Source organism: Phyllostomus hastatus, unplaced genomic scaffold (genome assembly GCF_019186645.2).
Source record: "Phyllostomus hastatus isolate PE091 unplaced genomic scaffold, TTU_PhHast_1.1 phas_contig_58, whole genome shotgun sequence".
NCBI classification, from domain to species: Eukaryota; Metazoa; Chordata; class Mammalia; order Chiroptera; family Phyllostomidae; genus Phyllostomus; species Phyllostomus hastatus.
In genome coordinates, this window is record NW_025333916.1 from 16,926,406 (window position 1) to 16,944,576 (window position 18,171).

General features: G+C 35.9%; 1 protein-coding gene across 1 annotated transcript in view; it reads right to left on the minus strand.

The window, feature by feature from the left end:
• Positions 1-1,295: 1,295 nt before the first annotated feature.
• Positions 1,296-18,171, minus strand: part of FAM151B (family with sequence similarity 151 member B) — a 38,124-nt gene continuing 21,248 nt past the window's right edge. The window contains exons 4-6 of the mRNA XM_045848065.1: positions 15,673-15,890; positions 13,415-13,550; positions 1,296-1,540 (exon numbers count right to left, since the gene is read on the minus strand). Coding sequence (XP_045704021.1) covers positions 1,387-1,540; positions 13,415-13,550; positions 15,673-15,890 — 508 coding nt within the window. The 3' untranslated portion in view covers positions 1,296-1,386. The remainder of the gene's footprint in view (positions 1,541-13,414; positions 13,551-15,672; positions 15,891-18,171) is intronic.

An 18,171-nucleotide genomic window follows, 5' to 3' on the forward strand; every position in this document is an offset into this window, starting at 1 on the left:
TCGAACTTCACAACAACCTATAAGAGAAGTCTCCTTCCCTCTACCCCCATTTCATCAATATGGAAACCAAGACTCAATGAGGTTAAATATTTTCCCAAATCTATGGCTAGTAAGGGATAGAGGGCAGCTGTCTATAAGGGAAGTCTGTCTGAATTCAAAACCCAAGCTCTTTTCTCTAAATAGAACTACTTTATTCCCTGGTAGAAAATGGTTGATAAACAAAAAGTCAAATTCTGTTAGAAGCAAGGTTTCTCCAAATACCTTGCTGAGGCCTATGCCAGGCACTGTGAAGGACAGGTAAGAGTGCTCCCTTACCATTCAGGACTTTATAATCTAATTGAGGAGACAACTTGTACAACACGATTAGTGAACAACACTAAATAGTTAAAGTTAGCTGTTAAAGGAAGATCTAGAGACCAGTGATGTAGGCACTTCTGAAGTGAAGGACTGGGCTGGAGGACACTGTGTGACTCTTACAGTGAGAGTACATTAGGGAGGGCCTTGAAAGAGTAAAGTCCATACAGTTGAATTTAAGAAGCCTCTGGAGTTTTTTGGTTTGGCATAAACAAAGAGGTGTTTTAAAATTTTTATTTCAGCAGAAATGTTCAGGGTATCTCTGAGTGTGAAGGATGAGGTCATGAAGAGCCAGTTTTTGAAATTCTAGGAGCAGAACACAGGCCTGAACTAAGGTGGTATTGGTGAGAAACTTGAAAATCCTATGATATATTACATGGTTAAAATTCTGCTCTTCAGTGGTATTTTGCTAACTATGCTTCTCACTATCGAAAAAATAAAATGACTGAAACAAAGAAAACAAAGACATACATAGCACTCAGCATGCTCCCAACAATATGGAAATTCTAGATCCATATCATTTAATTTACATTGTTTTCAGTAAGTAGATTTGATTTTGCTATGAAAAAGCTGTTCAACCCTGTGATAGTTAAAAACATTTTTGAAGCCTTCTTACTCTTTTGTAGTCTTTGAAAGGCTGGTTCTCCAGGAAAATGGGAAGAGGGTGCCACAGATTTTTGGAATCTCTGGAATGTAAATGCCAACAAAATGTGACTCATACCTATATTACGGCACAAGGATTCTTTCAGTTATCTTCAGTATATTAAAATTATTTTTATAAAGGGTTTTAAAATATCATTTTCCTAAATTACTATTAGACTAGGCCCACTGAAATCTCTTCTTCCCAATCTTTTAGTTAAGTACAGTATTAAAAGGGCATGTACCTAAATCATAGTAAGTACTCAATAAGTGTTTCTTGACTGGATGAATTGGAGCATAACTCAATCATCATAATTTATTGGTAATTAATTCAGACCAAAGCAGAGAAGGATTATGAAACCAAACCATGAATAATTTAGAAGAATCTTCTTCTTAGACATTGATTCCAATGGCTTGTTTAAATTCATTATTTTGTGGTTCCAAGATATCATAGAAAACTCGTTTTTTATCAAAATGGTCTCTTATACAAAGCAAATCTTCAATGGAATAGTTATCATTTTTTCCAGTCCAAATAGTCAGGCTGTACCTGCATTAAAACACACACACACACACACACACACACACACCAGAATTATATAGTTAAAAGTAAAAGATAAAAAACATTAATGAGGAATTCCAATAAGTCTAAAAATAGTTACTCTCATCTATCTCTAATCCAAATGCGCACATATGAAAAAAATCAGTTAGCAATGGTGGGATTATACTTTCTTTTCATTCCTTCATCAATATTGAAGGAACTAGAGAGAAAAAAAATCACCTTACTATTGCAAAATTAGCTACCTGCTGTATCTGAATTATAGGAATGTTAAATGGCTTTAGAAACCCAGACTGATAGCACTGAAAATGGGCCACATTTTGGACAAAAGAACTGAGGAAGCTGTACTGTGCATGAAGGAATCGGTTGTCTCCATAAAAACCATAGCTCTACCCTGGGTTTCTTCAGTAGCCTGACCAGAGTCAAAAGCACCACTGGAAGGGACTGTGAAGAGACCCAAATGTTACTGATGACCCCAACATTCACATTCACTTATAAGTGGCCCCACTGTTCCTTCTGGGGGGTTTTGTATGAGACACAGAATGCCAAGAGATGTCTTTAAGAATGCCAAATGGAGTATATTTAGATCCATTTCTGGAGTTAAAAAACAATAACTATATATATATGCATATATATACATATTTATATATCTGCAGATTTATTATGGCTATAAGACTATGCTCAGAATTTTAATGTTATTTAAATTGTAATATTTTCATTTCTTCCAGTGACATTACTATTACATTACCCTTATTGCACCAGAGTCTAGAGAAATGCAAAGCTGTTAAGTAGTTTCATATTTATTTTCCCCATAAACATGTCAGAATCCAGGGGAAATCTCCAAAGCATTTTTTCTGGTAATGATAAAAAATAGTCTAACCAAGGTGTACATTCTTGTTATATTGACACATCTCTGTCCTTAATGGTGACAGCACTCTGGAAATGTAACTGAGGAAAGTACTTTGGATTTTCTTCCACAGCAGTGTTATATGACAAATCAAAAAGAATTTTTAAACCATGGCTGAGAACACAGAAAAGAAAAAATGAGAATTACTCTGAAAACCTGTATTTTTGCTAAAATGACATCTTTACTACTGTTATTTGAGCACCATGGTGACAAAGCTGGTAAGAAGGCACAGATATGAGCTGAGGTTCAATGAAGAGCTTTCCAAGTGATTTCGTGCCTTTTAATCTTCCCTCTGCTGTATTTAAACTGACAGAGGAAAAATAAAATTGCCTAAGTGTATCTTAAATTGTATTTCTTCAAATTAATTCTCAGGTTTTATTTTTAAAGCCCTTTGCATTATGCAGTAAGATATATAGAAAAATGCATAAAACGTAAATGCACATTTTAACAATTACAAAATGGACTCCAGTGTAACCAAAACAAATCAAGACCCAGAATATCACCCATACCTGGAGGGGTGTCTTTCTGTAGCCGCCCCATCACAAGCTTGCCTCTCCCCTGGGGTCCTCACAGCCGTGGCTGTTATACAGCCACCTCCTTGCTCTTTTTAACTGACCAGCTATATGTCCATCCCTAAACAATATGTTTAATTTTTGCCTGTTAATGGATTTAATATAAATGGAATCATGTTATATAATATTGTTGTTGGTCTTGCTTCTTTTGTTGAATATTGTTTGTGAAATTTATCCAAGTTGAAACATGTAGCTATAATTTATTCACTTTCTTTGGCAAACAGTTTAGCATTATCTACTAAAGCTGAAAACATCAATACTCTATGACGTAGGAATTCTATTCCTAGAACTCCCTCCTGTAGGACCTTTCCAAATGCAGGCGCAAGTGTGTGTGTGTGTGTGTGTAAGTGTTCCTAGCAGCACTCTCTGTAACAGTCAAACCATGGGTCTTCAATATTAGAAGAAATAAATAAATTGTTATATACAAGTAACAGAATTATAGTTCTTTATAAATGTCATATTAGAGCCCTTCAGACTTACAAAAATCTTCCTGAATCTGTGCCTAACCTGTTCATGCTCTTCATGGTATCTTCATTCTGATGCAAAGAATTTCTGAATTGTAATGTATTCAAATTATTCAAGCATACCCTTTATGGCTAGTGATTTTTATATCTTGTTAAGAATTCTTTCCCATCCCTAATGTTATGAAGATACTCTCTAGTGATATATTCCATGAAAGCTTTGTTGTTTTACTTTTCATATTAAAAAAAAAAACTTTGAAAGAGGTGAAGTTAAGAGAAACCCAAAGTTAAGGATAGAGGAAAACAAATCAACAACAACAACCAAGAAGAAGAACCAGGGAGAGACTAAAAGAACCCACTTAGTGCAATTCCACGGAGGGAAAAGACAAGGAAGTTTCACATGAAGGGGATGACCACAGTACTTAAATAAATGTTGCAGAGGTTAAACATTTGGCTTGCACAAAGTGTGATCTTCAAATGAGAAATTTCAGAGAGTGACTGGCTACATAAGAAATGGAAGATAAGAAAACTGAGACAGAATATAGAGAAAGAAATGGGATGGTGGGAACATCCTATTTGAACATGGCAGGCTAATGTCAGCACTGCCTCCTTTTCTTCTGAGAATCATCCCAAAGCAGCAAAAAGAACAAAAGAATTAAAATAGAAACATGATATTCAATGAAATTAAGAAAGAGTTGAGATTGAAAATCACAAAACAGGTGAAAGGTCGCCAGTAGCAATAGACTACGGATGGCCAGGTGGGTATAGAAGGAGGCGGAGTTTGCCCGAGTACACAGTTTACAGAGGAAGCCCACAAAAGACGCTTACAGATGAGGGGCATATTCCACCTGAATACTCTGCAGGGCTCCAAGTGGGACTTTCCCTGGATTACATTTGGTCCCATGAAGCAGTGGAGACAAGGAAAGAGTTTACACAGGAAAGCCAAAGGGAATAAGACTACTCCCTGCAGCAATCCAAAACTTTATATTTAAGAGACAGATGAAAGATTTTACTTAAAGATGCCACAGCTGCCTATCTTCACTGGCTAGAAAGAAGTTAAAGGTTAAACAAACTCACACGTAAGACTGTCTGGGTCATAAGAACCACAGTCCTGGTTCCCCTAGAATATGAACTTCAAACAAGTTGCTGGTCCAGGAAAAAGTCACTGTATTTAAAGCAGAGTAATCAAAATAAATTTGGCAGAAGTTTAATACAAGAGAATAAAAAAAATACAAGAAAAAAACAAATGGCAGATGGAGTAATAGAAACCTCATCTTTAAACAATTACCAAATAGTTGACACAGATATAAAACAAACAAAAAGAATGCCACAAAGCAGATGAAAACCACAACCAAATATTTTTTAAATGGTGCAATTGCCTCTTTGAAGAAAGAACATAAAGTACAGATATTAGCACATGGAAGAGGTTTACAAGACAACAGACAAGAGATGGAATATTAATTGGCAGAACTTAGGAAAGAAGTGGAAAGTTAATATTACAGAAACAAGGTGAAATCTGAAGGTATACAAGGAGAACAGACATTGTTGAAAATACTGTAAGGAAAAGAGAGACAAATTATAAAAGCAAGTAAAATAAAGATGCAAATAAGTTAAATGAAAAGAGAGACCAAAGAGAAAATGATGACAAAGATAAACAAAGGAGATCTAAATATTCATAACTAAAGTCCCTAAAAGAGAAATCATAGTGTTACAAATGCAATAGAACAAGTATATAAAAATGTAATTCACAGAAATATTACAGAAAAGAACATTTGAATCTACATATTGAAAAGGAGATCATATCCTGAAAAAACTGGTACAGAATGGTCCATATCAAGACACAGTCTAAGGAACCCTTTCTACGTTCAGCCTCCCATACTTCCCCACCAAATCAAGTCACTTATAAGGGCAAAAAAATAATCAGGCTGGCTTCCACTTTTCCACATCAAGGTGGAAATAATCTTATTCCCTGCACACTGGAAAGCAGAGGAGCAATCCTTTCAAAGTCCTCAAGGAAAAGCGCTGTGAGCCAAGAATTCTGTAGCCAGCCAATCTATCATTAAGTATGAAGTACAAAGGTGGACATTAAGGAAAAGAGTGCAGTCAACTAAAATTAGGCAAGAGGCAGTGAAGAAATACACTAATTTTATTATTGCTCATAGAAATTAACAGGTATCTATAAAGAAGTAGACTAAGTATATTTTATGAAGTAGCAGTGATACATAGCCAATAGAAAAAAACTAACTTCCCAAATTATCAGAATTAAAAACAAAAAAGAAAATAACTATACTGAAATTTTTTTAAAGCTATACATATAGCAAGTATACTAGTTTTAAAAATAACAGAAGCAAGACCAAACATCTGTATTACAAATAAATAAGTTAAATTTTTTTTAAAGATTTTATTTATTTATTTTTAGAGAGGGAAGGGAGGGAGATAGAGAGAGAGAGAGAAACATCAATGTGCGGTTGCTGGGGGTTATGTCCTGCAACCCAGGTATGTACCCTGGCTGGGAATCGAACCTGCAACACTTTGGTTCACAGCCCTCGCTCAATCCACTGAGCTACGCCAGCCAGGGCTAATAAGTTAAATTCTTAATTTAAAAGAAGACGACAGTAAGATTAGATGAATGGGAGCCAGGTAGCTAAGTATATGATAAGGAATTTAACAACACAGAAAGGGAGGCTAGAAAGAACCCTGAGGGGCTGGGTTGAAATTGGAATTGTCATTGTGAACTCACGGGTTGTTCAAAACCATATTCACACACAGATGGGTAAAGAAATGGAGATTATATATATATAATCAGGGATCCTTGAAGAAGTGGATGATTTGAGAATTGGGGCAAGGAAAGTACATGATGACACGGCCAAGAATGCAAGAACTGAGATCTATCATGAGGAAATATTAGACTGACCCAGATTGAGAACATCTTTCATAACAAAAAGCCTGTAGTCTTTAAGACTGTCAAGTATATGAGAGAGGGGAAAGCTGAGGACTATTCTAGATTGAAGATGACTGATGTGACATGACAACAATGTGCAATACATTTCCTTGGAGAGTTTCCTGGACTACAAAGAAGTAAGAAGCATTGTTGGAGTGGCTGGTTGTAGAGTATATGGCGGTGTTGCTTTAACACTGATTTCCTCATTGGGGGGGTTTCATAATAGTAACATAGAAGAGTGTCCTTGTTTTGGGTGGTACCCACTGGAGTACTAACAGCTAATGGGGATCATGCCAGAAAAAAATATAAAATGAGAAAGAGGGAGAGGGGAAGGAAATGAAAGAAAGAGAGAATGGGTAAATATACGAAAATGTTAACAATTTTCTGGGGAAAGAAGATGTAGTTTTTTGCAACTTTTCTAAAACTATTTTTAATGACTGAAACATCCTTTAAAAAGTCAATAAAAATAAAACTATAAATTTATTTTTCAAACAAAGGATAAAGCAAAGTTATTCAAGACGAACAAAAAAGACAATATAAATTTAGATTTTAAAAAATCATTAAGACCAAGAAAGAGACCTTTTAATGATAAAGGCATAATTCTTCATGAAGATAAAACAGGTCAAAGAAATGTCATTGTCTTGGTGCTCAGAAAGCAATGGAAACGTTGGAGTGTACAAGGGGTGAGAAGGTTTAAAGAGAGACTACCGGTCAAGATGGCAGCACAGGTAATCATAGCTTGCCTCTCATACAACCACATCAAAGTTACACAAAAATATGGAAGACAAATCACTCAGAAATCGATTTGAATGGAGGTCTGACAACCATGGAATTAAAGAAACCATATCCATCCAGGCTGGTAGGAAGGGCAGAGACATGGAATGGGCTGGTCCCACATCTATGTGTGGAGGATAAAAATTCAGGAGGGATAACTTGAGAGTGAGGAGTCCCAGACCCACACCATTCCCTTAGCCTAGGGTTCCAGTGCCAAGAAGATAAGTCACCATAACTTCTGGCTGCAAAATCAAGTGGGGATTGAGTCGGTAGAAGAAACTTCTGGAATCCCAAGCAGTTCCCCTTAAAGAACCCACACATGGACTTACTCAGACTGGGGTAGCAGCTTGAGGGGCACCAGTGGCATACAGGGAGGGACTGAAGTTTTCCAGCAATAAGATTAGAGCTGAGGGACAGTTTTCTTCCAGAGATAAAGGTGGGCAAAGCCACTGACCATTTTCTGAGCCCTCCCCACACAGAGCCACAGAACCAGCAGGCAGGTGGTATATCTGAGTCTCTATTAACCTGGATAACACTGTTTGCCCTTCTCTGGAAATCCCTTGAGACTCTGTCCTACCCAGCTTCAGAATACCACCACCCATCTCTGCACAGCTGATCCTCCATAGATGGTGGAGATTGGTGGTCAGTAGTCATAGCCAGTCCTTGCAGCTGACTGGCCTGGGTAAATCCCTCCCATTGATATGCCAACAGCAATCAAGTTTCAACTACAAGAAGAGGGTGTACTCAGCTCACATGGAGGGCACACATTGAGAATTCAGCTTGGGGGGTAGGGAAGGCTATGCCACTGGACCCTACAGGACACCTACTACATTAGGCCAAGCTACCAAGAAAGGGAGTCATAGCAGCTCTACCTAATGCATAGAAAGAAAGACAGGGAGGCTGTCAAAATGAGGAGACAAGGAACCATAGCCCAAGTGAAAGAACTCCAGAAAAATGAAAGGTCAAAACTCCAGAAAAAGAGCTAAACAAAATGGACAGAAGCAATCTATTTGATGCAGAGTTCAAAACACTGGTTACAAGGATGCTCAAGGAACTTAGTGAGAACCTCAACAGCGTAATAAAGATGCAGTCAGAAACGAAGGATACACTAATTGAAATAAAGAACAATCTGTAGGGGAACAACAGTAGAGTAGATGAAGCAGAGCATGAAATCAATGATTTGGAACATAAGGAAGCAAAAAACAACCACTCAGAACAACAACAAGAAAAAAGAATCCAGAAAAACAAAAACAGTGTAAGCAGCCTCTGGGACAACTTCAAGAGGTCCAACATTCCCATCACAGGGGTGCCAGAGAAGAGAGAAAGAGCAAGAAATTGGAAATCAATTTGAAAAAATAATGAAAGAAAAGTTTCCTAATTTGATGAAAAAAATAGACATGAAAGTCCAGGAAGCACAGAGAGTCCAAACAAGATGGATGCAAAGATGCCCACCCCAAGACACATCATGATCAAAATGCCAAAGGTAAAAGATAAAGGGAGAATCTTAAAAGCAGCAGGAGAAAAGCAATTAGTTACCTATGAGGGAGTTCTCATATGAGGGAGTTCTCATAAGACTGTCAGCTGATTTCTCAAAAGAAACTTTGCAGGCTCGAAGGGACTGGCAAGAAATATTCAAAGCCATGAAGAGCAGGGACTTACAGTCAAGATTGCTCTACCCAGGAAATACATCATTTAGAATTGAAGGGCAGATAAAGAGCTTCCCAGACAAGAAAAAACTAAAGGAGTTCTATCATCACCAGACCAATTATATGTTATCATATGAAATGTTAAAGGGACTTATTTAAGAAAAAGAAAATGAAAGCTATGACCAATAAAACAGCAAAATACACAAATCTATCAAAAATTGAATCTAAAAAAACAAACTAAGCAAATAAGAACAGAGACAGAATTATGGATATGGAGTACATTTTGATGGTTGCCAGATGGGAGGGGGTTTTGGGGGAATGGATGAAGAGGTGAGGGGATTAAGAAGTACAAATAGGTAGTTACAGAATAGCCATGGGGATAAAAGTACAATTTAGGAAATGGAGTAGTCAAAGAACCTACCTGTGATCCATGGACATGAACAATGGTGTGAGGATTGCCTGAGGGAGTGGGGGTTGCTACGTGGAGATGGGCATAGGAGGAAAAATTTGGACAACTGTAATAGCATAATCAATAACATATAATTAAAAGAAAAAAATAAAGTCAATAAGCATGTCCTAGGGTGAGGCTAAACAAATAAATAAATCAGGTTGCATTTCTACTTCTAAGCTGAAAAAACAGATGAAAAGCTATGTGGAGAAATAAAGTAAAAAAAAAAAAAAAAGAATTTTAGACATGGTTCATCTGATTCCAAAACAAAATCCTGTTTGTGTTTTTATTGTGATCTCATCAAATGTTTATCTTAATGATGCAGAGTCTTGCTAACCAAGAACAATGCTTATGTTTATATTTACTCAAGTCTTTTTCGTATCCTTCTGTAGAATTTAAATCTTTTCTTCACAGAAAAAGATAAAATTGATATGAATATGCACCAAGTGTTCATATCATGATCATTTAATAAGAAAAAACTATAAAGGTAGAAGAGAAAACAGGAAAAAACATTTTACTAGTTGTCAACTTTAACTCTCTTAGTTGGTAAGAGAGCAAGTGGCCAAAATATTAAAGATGCCATATATTTGCACATATGCAAAATGACACATTCAAAAGGTTGTGCATTATTGCATTATCTGTAATATCTAAGATTAGAAACATCCTTTTCGCCCATTAGCATGAGGCTGGTTAAATTCTAGTACATAATACATAAACATGATGCACCTAGAAAGGAAAAACAAGGAACATTTAAAGAGATCCAAGACATACTGCTAAGTTAAAAAAAAAACAAAACTGAAGCAAGGTGTGTAATATGCTACCTTTTGTTTTTAAAAGGAAGAGAAAGTAAGACTCCTTCTTTGCATTCACTCATATGCATAAAAAAACTACTAACTGTGGTTGTATAAGAAACTAACAAATGTGGTTAGAGAGGTTGGGCAGAGCTGGGTGAATGGGAAGAGGCTTTCCACAGTGTAACTCCATTCTTTGGGTTTTGAGCTTCATAAATGTATTACTTATTCAAAGGCCTAAATTAAAAATATTTTTAAAGCAAACAAAAAGGTATAAAAGACTTATATAACATAACCAATAGTGTATGCTAATGTGTCACCAAAAGTTGTAGTTTACTCCTTTCTTTCTTACATAACAGTCCCGAGTCCTATCTAGATACAAGACTTGACAGAATAACAGCTACATCTCCCAGCTTCACCTACAGCTAGGTATAGGCACACGACTAAGTTATGGCCAATGAGTGTGTGCAATTTCTAAGTCATGTTCTTAAAGGAGAGTAACATGCCCTGAGCTTCTCTTTCTCCCCTCCTCCATACCAACTGAACCTCAGATGTGGCAATAATCAATCTGACCAAGTATAAATGAAATCAACGACCTAAGGAAAGTGGAGCACCAAGATAAGAGGATTCTGGGCCCTATCACTGTAAAACAGACTTATTTAAGTTATTGTTAATTTAGGTTTCTGTTTGTAACAGCCATATAATATCCTCATAAAATACATTAATTCATACAAATATCCATATATTAAGCCATTAAGAAAACATTAATAAAGTTTACAAAGTAAAAATAATATAGAAATTATCTGATTGCAATAAACCTAAAAAAGTATTAACAAAGCCAAAATAAAAAATAATTCTACAACCTAAATGCCTAAACAAATTTATCTTAAAACAACTTTTGAGGCAAAGGAAATAAGCCACAGCTGCAGAATATTTTTAACAGTGATGACAACCTACACATAAGAAACAATGAAATACAGCTAAAGCAGTGGTCACAGAAAAAAAGTAATTGTCTTAAATGCTTATATTAACATATATACTAATGTATATACATGGAAAATAAATAATTTCAGTATCCAACTCAAGAAATTATAAACTACTACATAACATGGTTTTAAAAGATAAAAGGCAGAAATTAGTAAGTCATAAACCGAAAAATAAATAAATCCAAGATCTAGCTCTTAAAAAAAAAAAGAGAGAGAAATCATTATCTAGTTCAATCAAGAAGCAAGAAGAAAAGCTCAAAAAAAAAACATAGAAAATTATTTTAATGACACAGAAGAAACTAAAAGAATAAGAAACCATTTTAAGTGTCTATGTATAAATAAATTTTAAAACCTGGATGAGAGGAACAATTTTCTAGGAAAATACAATAAATATATCAAAACTCACTCCCAAAGAAACAGAAAATCCAAGTAGACCATTTACCATATAAATAATAGGAAAGATTTTTATGAGTTAGGCTTTCCCCAAAGCATAAGGTTTGGGGAACAGAAACCTTGGCTTCACAGTTGGGTTTACCAAGTCAAGTACAGGCCATTTCAACGTTACTTTTAACATTTCAGAACACATAAAAAGAATGAAATGTCACTACCTAAAAACTGAAAAGAAACAAAAGCTACAGATCGATGTCACTTTCTTTCTTTCTTTTTTGATTTTAGAGAGAAAGAGAGAGAGAGAATATGGATCCGTTGTTCTACTTATTTAATGCATTCATTGATTGTTTCTTGTAAGTGCCCTGACCAGGGATTGAACCTGCAACCTTGGCACTAAGGACAAAACTCTAACTAACTGAGCTACCTGGCCAGGGAAATCTCTCTCCACCCGCCCTCCCTTCCTTCCTTCCTTCCTTCCTCCCTCCCTCCCTCCCTCCCTCCCTCCCTCTCTCCCTCCCTCCCTCCCTTCCTTCTTTCCTTCCTTCCTTCCTTCCCTTTCTTTCTCTTCTTTTTAGTGGATTTTATTTATTTGTTCTTAGAGATGGGGGAAAGGAGGGAGAAAGAGAGGCAGAGAAACATCAAAACATGGATCAGCCGCCTCTCCCATGTGCCCCAATCAGGGATGGCAGACAACCCAGGCATGTGCCCTAACAGTTAATGGAACCAGTGATCTTTTGCTTTGCTGGACAATGCCCAACCAACTGAGCTACACCAATCAGGGCCGGGCAATCTCATTTTCAAATGCAGAAATCCTAGGTAAAATATTAGCAATAAAAATGAAGCAGCACCTTAAAAGTCATAATTTGTGATCAAGTGGGATTTGTTCTGGGAATGTGAGGATGGTACTATAGAGATTAATAAGATTTATTTTATTAATAGATATAGGGAGGAAATAGTTATTTTATTAAAAATTGACAAGGCATTTGGTAAAATTTCAATGTCCACAGGAATATGGGTACTTCTTTAATGTATGAGTGTCTGCTTCCCTTACTCTCTCCAATATGGTAAATTATCAAACTGGGTCTTTTACTGGATGATTTGTGCAAATTCATTATTTGTTAAAATTCTTTACATCTGACAAATGTATTGAGGATAGTTTTACCAGAATCTTTCCATTTTTATGTATTCAAATATATCCAACTTTCCTTTTATAGCACTAGGGTTTGTGCCATACTAAGAAAGGTCTTCGTTATTCTAAAACTATATAAAAATTATCTATTTTTTTCTTTATGCATTTAATATTTGATGTTTAAATCTTTAATTCTTCTGGAAATTATTTTGGAAGAAGTATTAAGGAAAGGTGCTTTGTTTTTCCTACATAGTTGGCCTCTTGACCCAACATGAAATATTAATTAAACTTTTGCACCAATGCCTTAAAATGCCAGCTATTTTCTATACTAAGTTCCATAATAATTTGGGTTTATTTCTGGACTTTCCCTGCTCTTCTACTGACTAATCTATTGAAAATAATAGTATCAAAACTGTTTCAATATCTGTACCTTTATAATATATTTTAACATTTAATAGATGGTCCAACTAGTTTTTATTACATAGTAAAATGACAAAAGTTTTTATGGAACAGACTTCTGAAATTATAATATATCATTCAGAGGGAAACTATTTTATCCATTTTTACCTTTTTGTGAATGTATAACAATGAAAAAGTAACATTCACTGGCCACCTACTGTGTGAAAAAACAGAAATAGATGTTAAGGTTCATTAAGAAGCTTCCTTCGAATGGGGGCATCTGTGCGCTTACAGAGTCAGTGTTCATTCTCTCTCACACACACTGTCTTGACATAATCAGTTTCATCCTCTGCCTCCGTCTCACATACACACTCACATACACACTCACATACACACACAGTATGGTTAAACTTATACACACCTGTTTGATTTCTTTAACAGCCAGAGTAACTGAGAACAAGACTGCCTGACTAATGCTGCTCTGACAGGAAATGTTACAGGCTGACTGAGTTCACTACAGATGCATTCCATTTCCTTCACCATTGTCCAAGTGTAGCCTGAAATGAAAAGGAAGAAATTTAACTTTTTTTGTAATACTAAAGTCAATTAAATAAAAGCTAAATTACATATGCAAATTCATAGGTAATTCATATAAATTTCCATTTGAATTCAAAGTGAATTAAAATACCACTTAATGCAAGAAAATATTTTGGGTGGAAAATGTAGATAAAAATTAAATTTAATATGGTGCCACAAGTGATCTACAGAAAATTTAATTAAACATTAAATATTAAAAAGAATTGATTAATATGACAAATGTAAAGAAAGCAAATTTTGACACAGTGGCCCCTTTAAAGATTGTAAGATTCTTAGGTACTTGCTCATCATTAATACTCTCAGTAAGCTAAGATTTTCCATTTGTGTTAATTAAGCTTTCTTTACCAAGAGAAGATGGGCACTATGTGTTTAATAGCTGTTTAAGTAATAATTAACTTCAATTTTAAAAAATTTATTTACATATACTTTTTTATTGAATTTATTAAGTAACATTTAACTTCAATTTTTAAATTTCTGGCTAGTCTAGATTTCAAATACATTTTACCTAAAATAGAAATAGTGGTGAAATTGTCTTTTATATATGTGTGTTTTGAATTATATTAGGACATTGTGGAAAACACTTACCTGTTTTATAAACAATTTCAGAAAAAAATTGTATTTTTAAAATAACCCTAAACTCTACTAAAAGCAGGTTGTAAAAGGTATTGGTCAGTGAGAGAACATTTTACAGAAAGCCTACATGAACATATTAGTTTAGCAGCTAAATTTCTTATGAAAGAAGAATATCTGATTTCCTTTAAAATCTGAAAAATTATATATTATAATTAGAAAAAATTGCTAACAGAAGATAGATACATTACTATAAACTTATAAACTGTTTTTTCTCAAATTTCTAGCCTAAGAAGTAAGAGAGGATAAAACACATGCTGGTAACAAGTGGCTGCTGGGGAAAAGCAGCCTTAAAACCCTCACCGCCAACGTGACTTACAGAGCTGGTTGAACCCCGCCCAAGCCTGAGGGTAAAGCCTGAGTTCAACAGTGACTAAAGGCATTCAGGATCAGTAAGGAAGTTACTAAATCACTTCTAGTTTACCTTCTTTAAACGCCTTAAATTTTAATGCTACATTTTTAAATGAAACTAATAAAAAATTAAATGATTAGAACATTAAACTAGAATTAAGTTAAAACATTATTTTTTTTCTCTCAATCATATCAATTGTTGTCCAGGGGGTTATAAACTAAACATCACTACTCACTAGATAGCAGTTATTCTAATACTATGTTAGACTTAAAAACTTTGTATCTAAAAACAATAATAGCAAATAAGTAATTTTAAAAATGCCCTGAACACAGGATAAAGGCTAACATCTCCACAGGTTCTGAATACCTTCCTAGTTTATAATTTTTACCATATGGACAGATGTCCCAGAGTGTCTGATTGCTCACTGGCTGTTTACCTGGAAATCACTACCTAGGGACATATGAAGAAATAGGAAGATGAATTAGTGTGATAAGTGTCAGCCAGGAAAATGAAGCTGAAAGTATCAGATGCATCTGTAGGTCTATGTGAAGAAGAGATCGAGCCTAGAGGAGAGTCACGGGGCCTCCCACTCCCCTGTCCGGCCAGAGAGAGCGTGATGGCACCAAGGTCCCAGCACCTCAGCTGGAGCCCCCTCCAATGTCTAGGGAGTAAGTGCTCTTCAACCACACCCCCACTACCTCCGGCCTCACACCACTGAAGAGCTCTTCTAACCACTTCTTTATCTTTCATCTGACACAGGGAGTTTGCTCCACAGTCCAAAGATAACAAAGACTGTAGAATATTTTACAAGTTCAAAGAAACCAACTCAGGATTTGTTTAATGAGGCAGCTTTCATTACTCTAGACTTTGCAAATGAATATTTCTCTTGGGAGCTTGGTGACAGAATGTCACCAGTGAATGCAGTGTCTATCTGAAATAATAGAAAGAAGAACCATACACACATCTTTAGGGCCAGACCTTTCTCTCCACTATACTCTTATATTTTATGGAATGTGTTTTTTGTTTTGTATTAAAGGTATTTTTATATTAGGAGTATATTTTAATTTGACCAAGAAGAAATACATTTTTGAAATTATTACCTTCATTGACTTTCTCAGGATGCCATCCTGTTGTCCAACCCAGGGAAAATGTCAAGTCTGGAAAGAAGGATGTCACAGTGTCTATAAAAGGTTTTGCATCCACTACTCTGCTATTCCCATTCGGACCAGGAAGAATATCAGCATTAATCCACACAGGACGCCTCAGATGCCTCTTCACATTTTCCAAGAGCACCATGGACAGTTCTACAGCTGCCAGACTGAAAATAGTTTGTTGTCAATGAGAGATATTCATAAAGAGTAAAAAAAAGTTCTTTTAGACTGGTGGTTTTAATGTTCTCAAATTCATAATAAAAGTATAATACAACAGTCCTGGCCAGAAGGCTCAGTTGGTTGAAACATCATCCCATGCACCAAAGGGTTGCAGGTTTAATTCCCTGTCATGACACAAACCTGGGTTGCAGGTTTGATCCCAAGTTGGGGTGCATACAGGAGGTAACTGACCTCCCTCCCTCCCTTCCCCCCTCCCTCCCTTCCCCCCTCCCTCCCTCCCTCCCTTCCCTCCTTCCTTCCTTCCCTCCTTCCTTCCTTCCTTCCTTCCTTCCTTCCTTCCTTCCTTCCTCTCTCCCCCTTCCCATCTCTAAAAATTAATAAATATATCCTCAGGTGAGGATTTTCTTTTTAAAAAGTTTAATACAACAGCACCTGAATTAAATAAAATCAAAGATCACATAGCACCAGAGAGGAAAGTTAACATATGCCATTTGCAATATGTCCACTTATTATTCATGAAGGCACCTTAAAGATTCTATAAATGTATAAATAATGGCAATTGTGGACAGATGGAGGTTTCAAAACTGAATATTAGGATAACCCAGTATAAAAACAATTTAAAAAAAGATACAGTCACTCATCAGAGAATATATAAATAAGGTTTTAAAATCAGAGAAACTCATAACCTACAAATTCACACTGATGAAAATACTCAAAGTGCACACAGGCACCACATCCCTAGTAGTGGCTCGTGACCTTGGAGAAAGGAACCTTTTTTCCTTCATGTATTCTTGTGTGAATCTGGACAACAAACACATTTCTGAAAATGATTGCAAAGTGCAAAATTATAAAATTTCCTTAAGGCTTTTATAAACTTCATTTTTTCCCTTTATTTTAAATACATTTTCTGGAAAGTAGAGACAAGTATATTTTAGTTACTTTTAAATAAAAAAGCAAATTCACTTTTTTTATTTCCCAACATCGATTCTGACAAATAGAGATTTGGAAACAATAAGATTTAGTTGTTTTTTAATTTTATTTATACTCATACAAGGACATTTTTTCACTGCCTTTAGAGAGAAAGGGAAGGAGAGAGGAAAGGAGAGAAACATGGATGGGTTGCCTTCTGCCCAGATCTGGGATTGAATCTGCAACCTAGGCATGTGCTCAGACCAGGAATCAAACTCACAACCTTCCAGTTACAGGATTACACTTTAATGAAGTGAGCCACGCTGGCCAGGGCAACAATAATATTTCAGTCAGCTTACATAATTTTTCCTTTTAAAAAATATATACAAAAACTTTATAGTTATAATTCTGAACTACTTCTAAACATTTAAGGCCTATGTTGAGTTCCAGGAAAATTAGCTTTTAATGAAAACTGCAATGGGAAGTGAAGAATTTTGGAGATGGGTGTTAGAGGGAAAAACATTCAGCACCCTCTTCTCACATTCCTCTTTCTACCTCAGGGACTGAAATCCTTCGGCCTATGCTTCTACTGCTTTTCACTCCATTGCTGTTGGGCCCTCTACTTTAAGAAGAGAAACTGATAATCCCATGATTTCTTGGGTCTTGTTTATTAGTGAGCAAGGATACTGTGCAGTAAAACCAGAGGGAACCAGCCTGCAGCCTTTCACTCTGCTCCCATATAGTAAGCTCTTTTTTCTCCTTCTTCTGCCCCTGGAATGGAGACCCTAGGTGTGTGTGGTGTGTGTGTGTGTGTGTGTGTTTAAAAAATTTTTTCAATTACAGTTTACCTTCAATATTAGTTGGTATTGGTTTTAGGTATACAGCATAGAGGTCAGACAATCATATACTTTACCCAGTGTCCCCCCGATATTTCCAGTACCCAACTGGCACCATACATGTTGTTATAATATCATTGACTATATTCCCTATGCTGTACTTTGCATCCCCATGACTATTCTGTAACTACCAATTTGTACTTCTCAATCCCTTCACCTTTTTCACCCAGTCCCCCAACCCTTCTCTCCTCTGGCAACCATCAGCCTGTTCTCCGCATCTATGAGTCTGTTTCCATTTTGTTGTCCATTTATATTGTTCTTTAGGTTCCACACATAAGTGAAATCATATTTTATTTGTGTTTCTCTGACTGACTTATATCACTTAGCATAATACCCTCTAGGCCCGTCCTTGTTGTCACAAATGGTAAGATTTCATTCTTTTTTATTAGATGCCCTAGACTTTAGTAGAGTAATAAACTCGGATCTTGCAGACTCTAATTTAGATGCTGTCATTTCTCTGTCT